The sequence below is a fragment of the Acipenser ruthenus genome, chromosome 5, assembly GCF_902713425.1.
Source record: "Acipenser ruthenus chromosome 5, fAciRut3.2 maternal haplotype, whole genome shotgun sequence".
NCBI lineage: Eukaryota > Metazoa > Chordata > Actinopteri > Acipenseriformes > Acipenseridae > Acipenser > Acipenser ruthenus.
The window spans coordinates 35,486,703-35,501,830 of record NC_081193.1 but is presented as its reverse complement, the minus strand read 5'-3'; the positions used below and the strand labels follow the sequence as shown (position 1 = coordinate 35,501,830).

General features: G+C 43.0%; 2 protein-coding genes across 3 annotated transcripts in view; one reads left to right on the top strand and one right to left on the bottom strand.

Moving 5' to 3' along the window:
- Positions 1–6,805, bottom strand: part of LOC117402330 (lysophosphatidylserine lipase ABHD12-like) — a 46,798-nt gene extending 39,993 nt beyond the window's left edge. Inside the window, exon 1 of one of the 2 annotated variants that reach the window (XM_034003368.3) lies at positions 6,744–6,805. The gene's annotated coding sequence lies outside the window, so the exon portion shown is untranslated. Of the gene's footprint in view, positions 1–6,046; positions 6,173–6,743 lie in introns of those variants that run through there. The other variant, XM_059024107.1, reaches the window with a different exon arrangement.
- A 29-nt stretch (positions 6,806–6,834) lies between these two features.
- LOC117403429 (DNA replication complex GINS protein PSF1-like) lies at positions 6,835–13,983 on the top strand. The gene is made up of 7 exons (XM_034005581.3): positions 6,835–7,133; positions 8,223–8,287; positions 8,409–8,507; positions 11,224–11,314; positions 12,003–12,119; positions 12,783–12,857; positions 13,520–13,983. The coding sequence occupies exons 1-7, from the start codon at positions 7,059–7,061 to the stop codon at positions 13,586–13,588; spliced, it is 591 nt and encodes a 196-aa protein (XP_033861472.1). The 5' UTR covers positions 6,835–7,058; the 3' UTR covers positions 13,589–13,983.
- Positions 13,984–15,128: the final 1,145 nt, after the last annotated feature.

Below are 15,128 nucleotides of genomic sequence, written 5' to 3'. Positions count from 1 at the left end.
GTAAGCAGAACTTTTTGTTTGTAGTTTTATTACTGTGTTTTATTTTCCCCTTTTTCTTTCGCCTTTGGTTTTTCATTATTATTTGTGAGCACTTGTTGTGCATATACCTGTATTGGTAAACGCTGTGATTCTGGTTACTGTTGTCAGTATCCAGAACACGGACAACAGCGCCATCTACTGCGACAAATAAATCAGTACGCCTGAGCGGCGTTACAAATAAAGTACTGTCTCCTTGTGTCAGTGAATTGCCCACCACCCTTCCACACGTGGTGTCAGAAGTGGGATTCACTGGCACTGCCCACACAAAGCAGTGCAAGACCAGGGGGCAGAATGGATCCCCAGCAGTTCACCACCTTAATGGATCTCCTGCGGGAAACCCTTACTGCGGTGGTGCAGGGGAGTGCAAGAGCTGCGGGGCCAGACCCATGGCTACAGCAGCCCACGAAAATGACGGCAGAGGACCGGCCAGAAGCATACCTGGAGGTATTTGAGGCGATGGCGATCTCTGCCGGGTGGGCCCGCGAGCAGTGGGCTAGCTATCTCCTGCCCCAGCTGACAGGGGAGGCGCAGGCGGCGGCGAGGACCCTGGATCCGGCGGCAATGATGGAGTACCCCACGCTGAAAGCTGCCATCCTCAACCGCGTGGGTGCGACTCCGGAGGGCTACCGCCGCAAGTTCAGGGAGGAGAACTTCTCGGCAGAGGAACACCCCAGGGTCATCGCGCACCGTTTGCAGGATTACGCACGGGGATGGCTGAACCCGGGAGCCACCACCACTGCCAGGCTGGTGGAGGTAGTGGTGGTCGAGCGGTTCCTGCAGTGCTTGCCTCCGGAACCGCGGGTGTGGGTGCAACGGCAGGCACCCGCCACCCTAGAGTTGGCGATCCAACTGGCAGAGCAATACCAGGCAGCGGAACCAACGCCCGCTAAGCCGTCAGGAAACCGTGCTACACCAGCATCACCCCCTCTACTTGCCCCATGGAGGGCGAAGGGACTGGGGGGAAGGGGTAGCAAAGTCTTTGGACGGGGTGTGGCGGTGGGAGCTCCCGGCCCAAGAACTGGGGCAGAGTGGGGTCACCCACGGGCTGCTGCGGTGTTGGACCGGGGTCTCGCGCGGCCACCCTACCGTCGATCCCCTTTGATGGGTCCTGTGTTTCCACCTCCTGCTGAAGCTTCCTGGCGAGAAACCAGTTCACTGATGTGTGGAACAAGCTGGGAGGTGAGCCACATCGACCGGGATTGCCCCGCTATGGGATGTGACGTCATCCGACCAGGTAAGACTGTTCCATTACATCAGTCACTCCAGCAGACGGGTTTTGTGATTCCTGTGTCAGTGGATGATACACAAACCCAGGCTCTCTTAGATTCAGGGTGTAGTCAGTCCCTAATACAAGAGAGCTTAATCTCACCGGGGCATAAGCAAATAACGGGACAGGTGCATATAAAATGTATTCATGGGGATGTGCGCACTTATCCCAAAATGTACGTAAATCTGAAAATTGGCCAGCAGGTGACGCGGGTGCAATTGGGTTTGTGTCCTCGATTGCCGGTACCGGTAGTTCTGGGACGGGACTGCGAGCAGTTTAAAAATTGGTTGGCTGCTGTGACGGCCCCGTCCTCCTTATTGGCTAAGAAAGAGGAAGTAATTGGCGAGATATTTCCCTTTCGTGACCCGGACTGCTATTGCCATAGATTCAGACCCCGCAAAACTAAACGGGAACGCCGGGCCGCTAAGAATGAGGGCTGGCAATGGAGGGAGTCCGAGAAGTTTCAGGTGGGGGCGAATGGTGAAGAGACTGGCGGGGAGGCCGCGGAGTCAGCGCAGGGGGCTGGCTCTGCTGCCTCCGCTCAGGACCGACCTGATCCCGAGCTGGAAGCCATGGGAGCTGATTTTCTAGCTCGTTCCCGTGACTTCCGACTCGAGCAAGGGCGTGACGACGTGCTGGGCAGGCTCTTTGACCAAGCAGCGGTGGTTAATGGTCGTGTGGTCGAGCCCAGACGCGCCGCCACGTACCCTCACTTTGAAATTGATCGAGACCTGTTGTACCGTGTTGAAAAATTACCACAGACGGGGGAAGTGCGTCACCAGTTGCTCATTCCTCAGCCCTTTAAGGATGATTTGTTGCAGCTTGCTCACGCTATTCCCCTGTCTGGTCATTTGGGAAGGGACAAGACTAAAGCGAGGCTTGTGACACGGTTCTATTGGCTAGGGCTGGATGGTGACGTCAGACGTTTTTGCGAACGCTGTGGGGAGTGTCAGAAAGCTAGCCCTAGGGCCGTCCCACGAGCTCCACTGGTGCCATTGCCCCTAGTGGAAGCTCCGTTTGAGCGTATTGGAGTAGATATAGTGGGACCGTTAGAAAGGAGTGCGGCGGGATACACACACCTATTGGTCATTTTGGATTATGCTACGCGTTATCCAGAGGCCATTCCCCTCCGATCTGCGTCTGCTAAATCTGTTGCCAACGAGCTCGTGAAGGTTTTCTCCCGGGTGGGGATCCCCAAGGAAATACTGACCGACCAAGGCACCAACTTTATGTCCCGGCTAGTCCGCGGAACATGTAAACTTTTGGGGATTAAGACCATTAGGACCTCGGTTTTTCACCCCCAGACTGATGGTCTGGTGGAGCGCTTTAATAAGACCCTCAAAAACATGTTGCGCAGATTTATTAGTAGTGACGTGCGTTACTGGGACCAGCTGATTCCTCCCCTTCTCTTTGCTATCAGAGAGGTACCCCAGGCTTCCACGGGTTTTTCGCCATTCGAGTTACTGTATGGTCGGAGACCCCGGGGTGTGCTCGATCTGGTCAGAGAGATGTGGGAGGACCAGCAGGACAATTCGACCAATACTGTCCGGTATGTGTTGGACCTGCGCAAACGTCTTGAGTCTGTGGGAAAATGGGCGCATGACAATTTGCAGCAGGCTCAGCACAGACAGGAGACCCAATATAACAGGGGGGCCCGGTTGCGCACGTTTCAGCCGGGGGATAAGGTGCTTCTATTGTTACCCAGCTCTGAGTCCAAACTTCTGGCGAAGTGGCAAGGACCGTTTGAGGTTACACGCCGGGTTGGGACGGTGGACTATGAGATCTGCCAGCCGGAGCGACAGAGAGAAAAGCACATTTACCATGTAAACCTGTTGAAGCCTTGGTTACAGCAGGAGGCTTTGTTAGCGGCGCCAGCAGATGACGTCACCGACCTGGGACCTGATCTTTCTGTGTTGGCGAAACAAGGGTCGGTACAGATTGCAGATAATCTGACACCAACACAGAAATGTCAGGCGCGGGCGCTGGTGGCGGAATTTCCTGATGTGTTTTCTCCCGTCCCGGGGCAGACTCGAGTAGCCCATCATCACATTGAGACTGAGCCGGGGGCGCTAGTTCGCCAGAGGCCGTACCGCATACCTGAGCGCAAAAGGCAGGTAGTAAAGACGGAGATTGACGAGATGCTCAGACTGGGTGTAATAGAGGAGTCCCAAAGTGACTGGAACAGTCCAATTGTTTTAGTGGATAAGCCGGACGGGTCAACTCGATTTTGCATTGACTTCAGGCGGGTTAATGAAAAATCGAAGTTTGACGCTTATCCCATGCCCCGGGTAGATGAATTGCTGGAGCGTCTGGGCACGGCTCATTTTATGACGACACTGGATTTAATGAAGGGGTACTGGCAGATACCCCTGACCCCGGAATCCAGAGAGAGGACGGCGTTTTCGACTCCCTTCGGGTTGTACCAATTTAGGACCATGCCCTTTGGGTTGCACGGAGCACCAGCCACTTTCCAGCGGATGATGGTTCGCATTTTGCGGCCCCATCAGCAGTACGCCGCTGCTTACATAGATGACGTGGTTATCCACAGTGAGGACTGGCCGAGTCATCTGCGTAAGGTAGCGGCGGTGCTGCAATCCTTGCGGGAGGCTGGGCTCACTGCTAACCCAAAGAAATGTGCCATTGGGAAGAGTGAGTCGGAGTATTTGGGGTATCGAGTAGGGAGCGGCCAGATCAGACCGCTGATTGCTAAGGTGAAAGCCTTGGCTGACTGGCCGGTCCCTACGACCAAAACCCAGGTGCGCTCTTTCTTGGGACTAGCGGGCTATTACAGGAAGTTCATCCCGGGCTTCGCTACGCTTGCTGCTCCCTTGACAGACCTCACCCGGAAGGCTGCCCCAAATACGGTTCAGTGGACGGAGCCGTGCCAGAGAGCCTTTCTCGCTTTGAAGCGTAGGCTGTGTAGCAAGCCAGTGCTATGCAGTCCTGATTTTAGTAGGAGGTTCACCCTGCAGACGGATGCGTCAGAGACAGGTCTCGGGGCAGTGTTGTCTCAGGAGGTGCGGGGAAGCGAGCACCCGGTCCTGTACATCAGCAGGAAGCTCCTTCCCCGTGAAAAGAACTATAGTACCATCGAGAAGGAGTGTCTCGCAGTAAAATGGGCAGTCGAGTCACTCCGGTACTACCTCCTGGGGCGACACTTCACCCTGATTACAGATCATGCCCCCTTAGCATGGCTTCACCGAATGAAGGATAACAATGCCAGAATCACGCGGTGGTACTTGGCCCTGCAGCCCTATGCCTTCAGGGTAATCCACCGAGCAGGGAAACTGCATCAAAACGCAGATTTTTTCTCTCGGGAAGGCATGGGGTTGTAGGATTTTCGAATGGACCGGTGGTGCCATTCTGGGGGGGAGGATATGTAACAGGGGGAGACCTGTGCTGACTGTCTGGCACATCCGTATTACTGCAGGTAGAGGGCAGCAGTCTCGTGGGATCCGCCTGTCGGTCATGGCGATGACACGGAGAGGTGGGGAAGAGGGTGTGTGTGCTTTCCCTCTCTCCGAATGGCTGAGGGGCGGGCCTTGGGAGACTGCTCGGCCCATAAGATCTGGTTTGGTTGGACGCTCGGGTGGCCGTGTTTGGGGAATACCCAGTGACACTGACGAAAGACGTCAGTTTTAAAATAAAACGAGGCAAAACTGGCTGAGAAAAACAGCCGGCCTTAAAATACTTTAACGGGAAAAGAAATAACAGAAATCACCACGTACCCGAGGGGACGTGCTTAGTTGTACGGGGAACTCCGGCCATCCCAGTGTATAGGTAATTGAGCGTAGGACGGAGGCCCGTTCTGACCGGCTTAGCGGCAGTGGGGGCACTGCGTAAGCAGAACTTTTTGTTTGTAGTTTTATTACTGTGTTTTATTTTCCCCTTTTTCTTTCGCCTTTGGTTTTTCATTATTATTTGTGAGCACTTGTTGTGCATATACCTGTATTGGTAAACGCCGTGATTCTGGTTACTGTTGTCAGTATCCAGAACACGGACAACAGCGCCATCTACTGCGACAAATAAATCAGTACGCCTGAGCGGCGTTACAAATAAAGTACTGTCTCCTTGTGTCAGTGAATTGCCCACCACCCTACCACAGGAGGCAAAAAAGCTTTCCATAGATGAGACAATCAGAACTCTGCGCCACAGGATGACATTGTCGTGGAATGTTAAAAAAACATGCACATTTATGTCAAAAAGCGACATTTTGACACCTGCCAAAACCGAACGGTAAGGTAAAGATCAAATCTTTTGGGTAAAAAACTGACACAATCTGAGGAATATGATGAACCTTCTTAAACACTTCTAGCTCAGGTAGAACACATGCTTCAGCCATTTGAACTCAAAAAGTCCAAAAAAAGCTCAAAACATGACTGTGCCCTTTGACCTCTGATAATGTCACATGATCATATTACCCCACACTGTGACATATTCAATAAAAACACAGGTCTTGTTCAATGCAATGATACCACTTTTGTGTTAATCCAATGTGTAAAACTCTGACTTTTTTAATTCATATGAAAGATTATATTTGAAGCATGCAATAGTCATATTGGTCTAGAGCTGGTTAGATTAGTATTGTTTTGGTCAGTAAACTAACAACAACAACAACAACAACATAATTTTGCCTTACCTGCTGCAATGTCTCCTTTAGTAGTATGCTAAATAACCCATTTAAACGTCTGCCCTTTTTCCCTGGTTTCTGGCAGAATGTTTTTTAAGACACAGACTCACCTGGTAATTTCAACTGTAGATCATGCTGTCGGGATAGTTCAATATTTTGACTCTAGAAATGGCTCTATACATCAAAATTCAAAGTATGCACTTTAATAAAATAAGAACAAACGTGATCAATCAAACTAGTCCAAGAGGGGAAAAAATCTGAAGAAATAAATGTGAGGTGAGGACGAGGGAGTCAAACCAGGTTGCTTTACGAAAAAAATGTCAACAAATATAGAACACGTTTTTTATGTGTGTCCCCCCCCAAAAGTAAATTTTACATTTCACAAAACACATAGTACTTTAGTAGAACTACATGTACGGTACTAGATTTAGCTCCAGTGAAACAATGCCTTTAAAATGCCTTACATTTTCGTGTAGAAATTTGGAGTGCACCCACTCTTGTATGGAGATGTATCAATTTTAACCATTAACCATCATTACATATGTATAGTCTTACATTGTATATATTTAAGTCTTCAATAGTTAATTTAGTTAATATAAGTGTATACGGAAGTAAAAATGCCGTTGCGTTTACGCATTAAATTCTCCGATTAAGTTAATCCCTAATTCAGTACTGTACCAAGTATCTATGCGCTTCAAAATATAAAGTAAAAAATGTTTTACCCCCCCCCCCAGTGCAAAAATGTCTCACATTCGTATTTTATGTACTGTAACCACTTCACAAAACAAGCGCCAATACAATACTCACCCTGTGCTCCGAAGCGTTTGTGGTGGAGGTTTGTCCTAAAACTTTTCCCATAGCCATAGCACCGCCCCTTTTAATATTGAGTCAGTGAGCATTTGTTTCTCTGCCCGGGAAAGGCTGATCTTAGCAAAACGATTTGTAAAAGGAAAAGTGTCACACAGTTTAAAAAAAAAAAAAAAAAACACAACACATCTGAGAAAAAACGACCTGGACTTACAACATACATTTCAATTGTGGAGTACGTTTCCTAAAGTGCAAGCCAAACATTTTTGTATTATTATTATATTCTGTTCAGACGTGGTTGGCGCCCTCTGAAAAATGTTCTGTGAAAAGGCTATCGAGCTGATAAGGGAACTCCAGCGAGCATCTGATGGTCAGCTACCGGCTTTTAACGTGAGTTGAATAAGCTTAGGCAGGAATAAAATACCTGGATATGGATGGAGAACATCATGATTGCTAGGTTGTAGCTGATTTTTCTTACTTGCCAAACGAAATCTGCAGCCTAGCAACACCTATTTACTCGTTTTCAGCATGTGCATAGTTTTAATTATATGCCAACCATGATAATGAAGATGCAAATGAGATCATGCTAGTACTGTAGAAAATATAGTTGAGGCTGACTTGGGTAGGAGTTAAAACTGCAATTCCGTCTTGATTGTATTTATTTATTTTACGTACGACAATGGGTTTTTGTCAAAGCAGGAAGCAGCCTCACAAGGGTAATTGGACGTTTTGGAAGACTTGGGTAACGTTCTATCTAATTGTTATAGTAATATTTATTGTAATAAAACGCATTTTGAAACAGTTTGAACTATAGAGAATGGGACCATGCAGAAGCATTTTGTCAAAAAACACAGCTGCATTGTCTCATACCTACATCGTGATAAAGCACAAGTAGGCGTCGTGTGTATAACTTAAGTGGAAAGTACATAATGTGGGTAGCCAGGAAGCCACTGATTCGAAGTAATGTTTTCAAAGTGTTTAAATTGTTCTGAGAGGGTGGGCATGCCTGATCATTCCACAAGAAATATTACTTCCCCATTGAAGATTGCATTGCACAAAGTGTGTGCTGCGTGTGACAGGTCCCCTGTACATGTTTACCACAATACATTTTCATGATCATGTTGTAGTTTCCCCATGCTTTTCTATGGTTCTGCACTATGCATTTCCCATAGTTTACCATGCTTTACCATACCTCTCTGAGCTTTGCAATGCTTAACTGTGCTTCATTACGGATGGCAATTATTTTACTATAAGAACATTTTAAAAGGGGGGTTTCTCATTTATTTGTCCAACTCAGGTACAGTATGCGTTCCTGATAATGTATCAATTCTCCACCATGAATATTTTGAATGCACATGGCTGAATGGCATACTAGGTTGTCATTTGTACAGTATAGTAATCCATTTAAAATAGGCATGTTTCTTTTCTGTTAAAGCTTTAGATATTTTAAGGAAATGTCACTAAATGTGTTTGTTTCAGGAGGATGGAATTAGACAAGTTCTTGAAGAAATGAAAGCACTGTACGAGCAGAATCAAACTGATGTGTGAGTTGACACCCTCTCAATTACTTTTAGTTTGTAACTATAGCCCAGCTTTTGTTTTATTAAATTTGAAAAACATATTGATTCTGTTCTAATGTAACTTCCCCCCCCCCCCCCCCCTCAGGAACGAGGCAAAGTCTGAGGGAAGAAGTGATTTGATCCCAACAATCAAGTTCCGTCATTGCTGTCTGTTGAGGAATCAGCGGTGCATTGCAGCTTATCTGTATGTATAACCAAGATTCAGGCTACAGATACTGCGCCACCTCTCCAAACACTGCTATACTGATTTACTTTGTATAGTTTAAACCTCATTGTAATATTAAACTGTCTTACTTATTTATTTATTTTTGTATTTCATGGCGATTCTTTTTCTTTTTTAAAACTTACCCTTGCTCCAAGATATGACTACAACTGGTGGGTTTTATCCTAGAATAGGGGTGTCATGGTATGAAGGTATACCGTGATATTAACTCACCACGGCAAAAAATATTCATAACAGTGGGTATTGTAATAGACAAATCAGAGTATGGAAGGCAGACTTTAACACAAGTATTGCACTGCTAAATGGCTTAACTAGTAAAAAGGGAAAGAAACAATCGTTTTAATGAAATTTACACACATTATTTATTAGAAAAAATACAACCGTTTAAATAAATTCAACTAAAAAGTCATTTTTTTTAATTATAGAGGTTCGCTTTGTGGCTTTGGCTGGCATCAGTATAATGATTTAAAGCAGTCTGCAGCGTCTCCACTCCATCATACAGCTTGTGTTTTGCTCTGTTGAATTTTGTAACTCACGCAGTGTTCTAACACTGCTGTAAAACCACTGCTTCATTGTACAGGTTCAGATAAAATGTGACATTAAGCAAGTATAATATCCATGTATAGTCTAAACTGGTTCTAAAAATAAATAGAAAAGTTGTACAATTAGCCCTTAATTCAGTTGATAGAATCAAGTGAAATAATGTAATTCACTAAAATATCCGAAGCTCACCACTGCTTGCACAATTATAAAAATAATATTGTAAAAATTACAGGGGCATCTGTAAAAACGAAAAACAAAACAAAAAAAAACATTTTAAGCTAAATGACTAAATGTTTGAAATGTGAATCAAATATATATTTTTTGACTTAACAGCTAATATTTTTACTTTTTCTCCCATAGTTTACTAAAGTCATCAATGCATATTTCTTGCCCTTGATTTGAGCTTTGTGGAAGCATGCGCACCTGCATGCAGTAGATATGAAACTCAATGCACATGGAAAAGCATACCTGAAAAAGCAATGTCAGGGAAGTGCTGCAAAATAAATACAATCAACGTAGCACAAAAAATTATTAAAAAAATGCCAGCCTGTAGCTTTGGCAATCAGGCAAGCTGTGCAGAAGAATCCGATTTGGACGATGAGACTCAGTTATTTACACCAGCAAAAAAAAAAAAACTAAATCATTAGTGAGGCCGTGTTTTCGGCTTCAAAGAGGATGCAGACGGTGTGGTAATCGAGGATTGCTATCCAATGTGCCAAACCTGAAAGAAAAAGAATGTTGCAAAAAATGGAAATACATCCAGCATGTTTGTCCACCTCCATGATCATCACCCCTACAGAGAGACTGTGGGAACTGCATCTTCCAATGGAAGTGAAAGTCTACTGAGATTTTTTTTTTTTTTTTTTTTCAAGCTTTATGTGGCTTTGGAAACAGCCTATCAGATAGCTATTATTACAAAAGATTAGGATTTTATATTATTATTTTATTATTATTAATTTCTTAGCAGACGCCCTTATCCAGGGCGACTTTCAATTTTATTATTTATTTACATACAATTCCCCATCTATACAGTTGGGTTTTTACTGGAGCAATCTAGGTAAAGTACCTTGCTCAAGGGTACAGCTATAATACTGGATATTTATTTTGCTATGTTTAAATATCCAGGTGCACAAGGATCAGATAATACACAACTGGGCAATACTGTGGGAGTCTGGGTATCATATTTGTTTCCTTAATTTGTGGGGGGTTAATATATATTTTTAAGATCTTTATTTTTTAAATGAATAACTTTAAATATGCCTTTTTAAGTGTCCACATTGTTAGTGAAAATGTGAATGTTTCAAGAGTATTAAGCCCTTTTTAGCTACTGTAAGAATGCTGCTTGAGTGTGAATAGCTGAATAAGACATTAGTGTAGATATTCTAGTAGCATAAACATAAAAATAAAATTATGGGTACATTTTATTGAAGCAATTAAACAGACCCACATTGATGATTGTTTCTTATTTTTGTATGCCTAATATCATTAGAACTGCTTGCTTTTATTTTGAGGCAGGGCTGATTGTTTTTATAGATATTCGTTTTTTAAGAACACTAAGGGCCCCATTTTGAAGCAAATGCAAAGTTTGCCGTCATTTGTCTGAAAATAATAAAACCATTTTAAGATAGTAAAACTAGTAAGAAACAACTCAAAAGAATAATGTAATTGCTCCAACCTGCAACACATTTGTTTCTTGATAGTCTCATAATATTGATGATGTTTTTTCCTTTCAGAAAAAAATCGGGGGAAAACTTTGCAATTACTTCAAAATCAGACGTGTATATCGCAATACTCGCTATATCGCAATAATGAAAAAGTTCATATCGTGACATCCCTATCCTAGAATAGCAGCTTGTATCTGAAATTTAATCACAATGGCGACTGCCTCTACATAGTCATGAATTAAAGTAAAATGCAAAGTATTGTATTAGACTGGAAAGGGGAGTCTCCATGTTATTTCAAACTGCAAGGCAGCACTCTTGTGGAAACCCTTCTAGCATATTTGTAATACATCACTGAGTGCAGGACATGTTATTGGGAATATTGTCTCTGTTAAACCAGCACATTCTCAATATGTCGATAATCCTAATCAATTATTGTATTTTTTTTTATTTTATTTTTTTATATATAACAGTTATGACCGATTGCTCCGTATTCGGTCTCTAAGGTGGGAATATGGCAGTGTTCTTCCTACATCCATAAGATTCCACATGTGTGCTGAAGAGGTATGGACTACAAGTACTATCATGTAAAATATTTGTGTTGGTGGCTTAGTGAGCAGTTTGACTGATCAAGGTGGAAGAATGACACAAGCTTGTAACTATATTTGCGACAGTAAAAAAAAATAAACAGCACCAAGGGTCGTGCTGCTGTGTTTATTTATTTGAAGGTAGTCTTGTTTCCAGTGAGATCTTAAATGTACCTTGCTGTTTATATTGTCTTCTCAAGGTACGTTGCAGAGCTGTTGTAGATTAACGCAGGGTTTTCAAAATAAGCTAGTGACTGGCGTGAGCAACCGCCTAATACTATATTTGCGGCTACTTTATTAAAAAATATTACGATTATTTTCGGGTATTATCATTCAGTCCATTTCTTGTCGTATTATCGTACCGTTCAGTAAGGCGATATATAGTACATTATAGGCAGTGGTGTGCCATGACAAAATCTACTGGGGTAGCAGAGTCAACAACTTCCTGCCACCAGTGGGCCTACACCCTTCCCCCATCAGCCCTACGCGCCATGATAAGATCAGTGCCCACTACTACCTTGTAAATGCCACATACCATAAAACTAATTGAAAACCCTGTTAAAGGTTTTTTTTTTGTTTGTTTGTTTTTTTACGAGATTTAAATAATGGTCAATCTTAGCATCTGAAGAAGACCACGATCTGTAACTATTTCTTTCTGCCTGCAGCTGGAATGGTTTAACCAGTATAAAAAGTCTCTTGCCACCTACATGAGGTCATTGGGAGGAGATGAGGGTCTGGACGTCACACAGGACATGCAGCCACCTAAGAGTCTGTACATTGAGGTCAGAATCTTAGTCATTTATCATGGTCTAACTAACACAAATAATGACTTTACAATGTAGTTTACATACTGTTGAGTCATCGAGTATTGATGGTAGTTTCAGTAATATCACACCTGATTAGGATGCCATATATACTGGCTTAAATGCTTTAACTGAGGTGGAAACACTAAGTTTTTTGGTCCAAAGCCATGACTGTTTCCAGTTGTGAATCCAATATTGTTGGAGCCAGTTGAAGAGGTTGGTGAAGAACAACCAAATTTTAGATATACTGAATGTGGCTGTGTTTGTTTATAGAACTTTTATTTTAGATAAATGGTTAAAAAAAAGAAAGAAAAGTTAAATGTTTGGTAACAGTGAATTCAGAAAGCTAAAAGATTGACATTTCAATACTTAAGGGCAGTTTAGACACCACTATATGAAAATGTGTTGGCTGACAAAAAAGTTAGGAGACATAACTGTAACACTTACTTAAGAGACTACCATGGCAAGTACACAGAGGGTATCTTTTCATAATAAACCCGTATCACATTGCCTTATCCACATTGAAGTGTACTGCCATCTGGTGGCTGGGTTTGTCATGTTACAGCCCTTCAAGTCCTGTGTGAAACTACTGTAATGTCTGAACTGAACAGCCTTGGTTTTTGTGTTTTTTTATGCTTGTAGGTTCGTTGTTTGAAGGATTATGGAGAGTTTGAAATTGATGATGGCACCACAATTCTGCTTAAGAAAAACAGCCAGGTAAAACTAAAAGGATTCTCATTTACCTGAGTCTACATGCTCCTCACCAGAGCTGTGCAATCAAAAAGTATTTAATACAAAACTTGTGTAATACTTGTCTTTCTCTGTTATCCATTTGATTATTATTATTTTTTTAATCTTTGATTTCATAATTCTACTTCCTCATGCTTGTGTTCATTGCAACACCACTCTCCTAATGTGCAGTTCATTCTGGGATTGTAGTCCTGGACAAGGTTAAACCACAGAATCTTGGTGAGGTTAGGTCACAGCAAGTTTTATTTGATATCACAGAGTCAGAGAAGACACTTTTGGATTGTCATTGGTTAGTACTAGCAGTTCCCAAAGGGACTGGTTAAAATACTGCAGTTCTAACAGTGATCCTCCAAATTGAAAAAGACTGATAAGGGTGAACTTGTCTTTTATATTTAGCACAAGGAAGGAGTATGTAATGTAACAGCATTTTCATCAGTGTCCAAACACAGATTTTATCCCACAATGGAACCCATAACTGCCTGTGTCAAATGTCTGATTCATTTTATTGATTAGCAGTGTAACTGACCTGCAGATTTATATATAATCCCAAAATTTGTGATAGTGTTTTCTGTGTGACAAATTGGTTTGTAGCTGAAGAAAAATAATTCTTCTGCATGTTCTCTTTTTAGCACTTTCTTCCCCGATGGAAGTGCGAACAGCTGATTCGACAGGGAGTTCTGGAGCATGTAATGTCTTGAATTGACTGAAGGCTGGAAAAAAGATGAAACATTTTATCATGTATTTCTGATGTTTGTATGTGTTTATAAATAAATATAATTTAGTTATCTGATGGTATTGCCCACTGGTCTGTATGTCGCACAGTTTTACCTATATCTTTATAAATGATATATATCTTTATAAATGATATAGGGTAAACAGCATACAATCCAGTACTTTCCTTGCAATCATGCAATTGTTCTGTTTCGTTATTTCCATTCAAAACAAATTAGAAAACAACATACAGATAATCTTCATCCATAAATTTAAAAAATGTGAAACTTTTTAGTCCAGCAGACAAACAGTCTGCTTTCATCACTGCAAGCTACATGTATTTTTGTTCAAAAAAAGATTTAAACATTATTAAGGCCTGGTTTTATCTTCAGGTTTAGCACTGCATAAAATATCTCTCCATTATGACAGGCAGAGGTAATAGCAGCCATGAGGCAATTCTGCCTCATGCTGTGAAAAAACATATTTTAAATGATTAATTAATTTGTATAGAAATCTTAAGTCTCTTACATCTACATGTAATTATTTAACCTAATGAAGAGGAAACTAAAGTGGTGAAGCAGTTTGAATATGGTAGTGCAGGGTATGCACATCTGTTGGGAGCTATAGCATCATGGCTGACTGTGCCTTTGGACACCTCACTTAACTTACTGTAGTGTTTGCAGGTAGTTTTGAAATGTGTAAAAGAAAATTAATTTTAAAATAAATATAAGTTGGGTTTACAGGAAAGTGTTATACAAATTGGTTACCGGCCCTTCTTAGCACTCTTCCTCCACCCCCCTCTCCTAAAAACCTAGGTGTTATTCTTGACCCCTCCCTCTCCTTCTCCCAACACATCTTCCCTGACACGCACGTGCCGATTCTTTCTTAGCAACACCTACCGAATACGTCCTTTTCTCACTACTTATTCCACTCAACTTCTGGTCCAAGCTCTTGTACTCTCCAGACTGGACTACTGTAACTCTCCTTGCTGGTCTCCCTGCTTCAGCTATCTGATCCCTTCAGCTCATTCAAAGTTCTGCTGCTCGTCTTATTTTCTCCCAAGCTCGCTACTCTCATGCTACCCCTCTGCTTCGCACCCTCCACTGGCTACCTATCTCTGCTCGCATTCAATTCAATTGTTCTTGCCTACCACTCTTCACCACACTGCCCCCTCCTGCCCTCGCTGCTCCTCCTCTACTGGTCATGCCTTCCCTTCACTCTCCATCCTCCCATGCATGCTCTTTCACTTCCCTAATCCCTCAGCGGTGGAACCAGTTACCAGCAAACCTCAGGACTGCTCCATCTCTCACTGCCTTTCGCCACCTCCTCAAGATCCACCTGTGTAGACTGCACTTCTCTTGTGCTATGCACTGGACTTCCTTGATCTACGCACGTTACTGGATCCTCAGCTAATGCACTATCCTTGCACTACTACATTGTGGATATAACTTGTAATCCTAACTTGCTGCATCCTTGTTCATATTGTATTTTAGTGGTATTATTTGCACTTACTGTAAACTATACTGT

Excerpts from the sequence above, each read along its gene's own strand:
- LOC117403429 (XM_034005581.3), top strand. The coding sequence starts at position 7,059 with ATGTTCTGTGAAAAGGCTATCGAGCTGATAAGGGAACTCCAGCGAGCA. Across the intron at positions 8,508-11,223 it reads CGGTGCATTGCAGCTTATCT|TTATGACCGATTGCTCCGTA; the intron begins GTATGTATAACC and ends TATATATAACAG. Across the intron at positions 12,120-12,782 it reads CTAAGAGTCTGTACATTGAG|GTTCGTTGTTTGAAGGATTA; the intron begins GTCAGAATCTTA and ends TTATGCTTGTAG.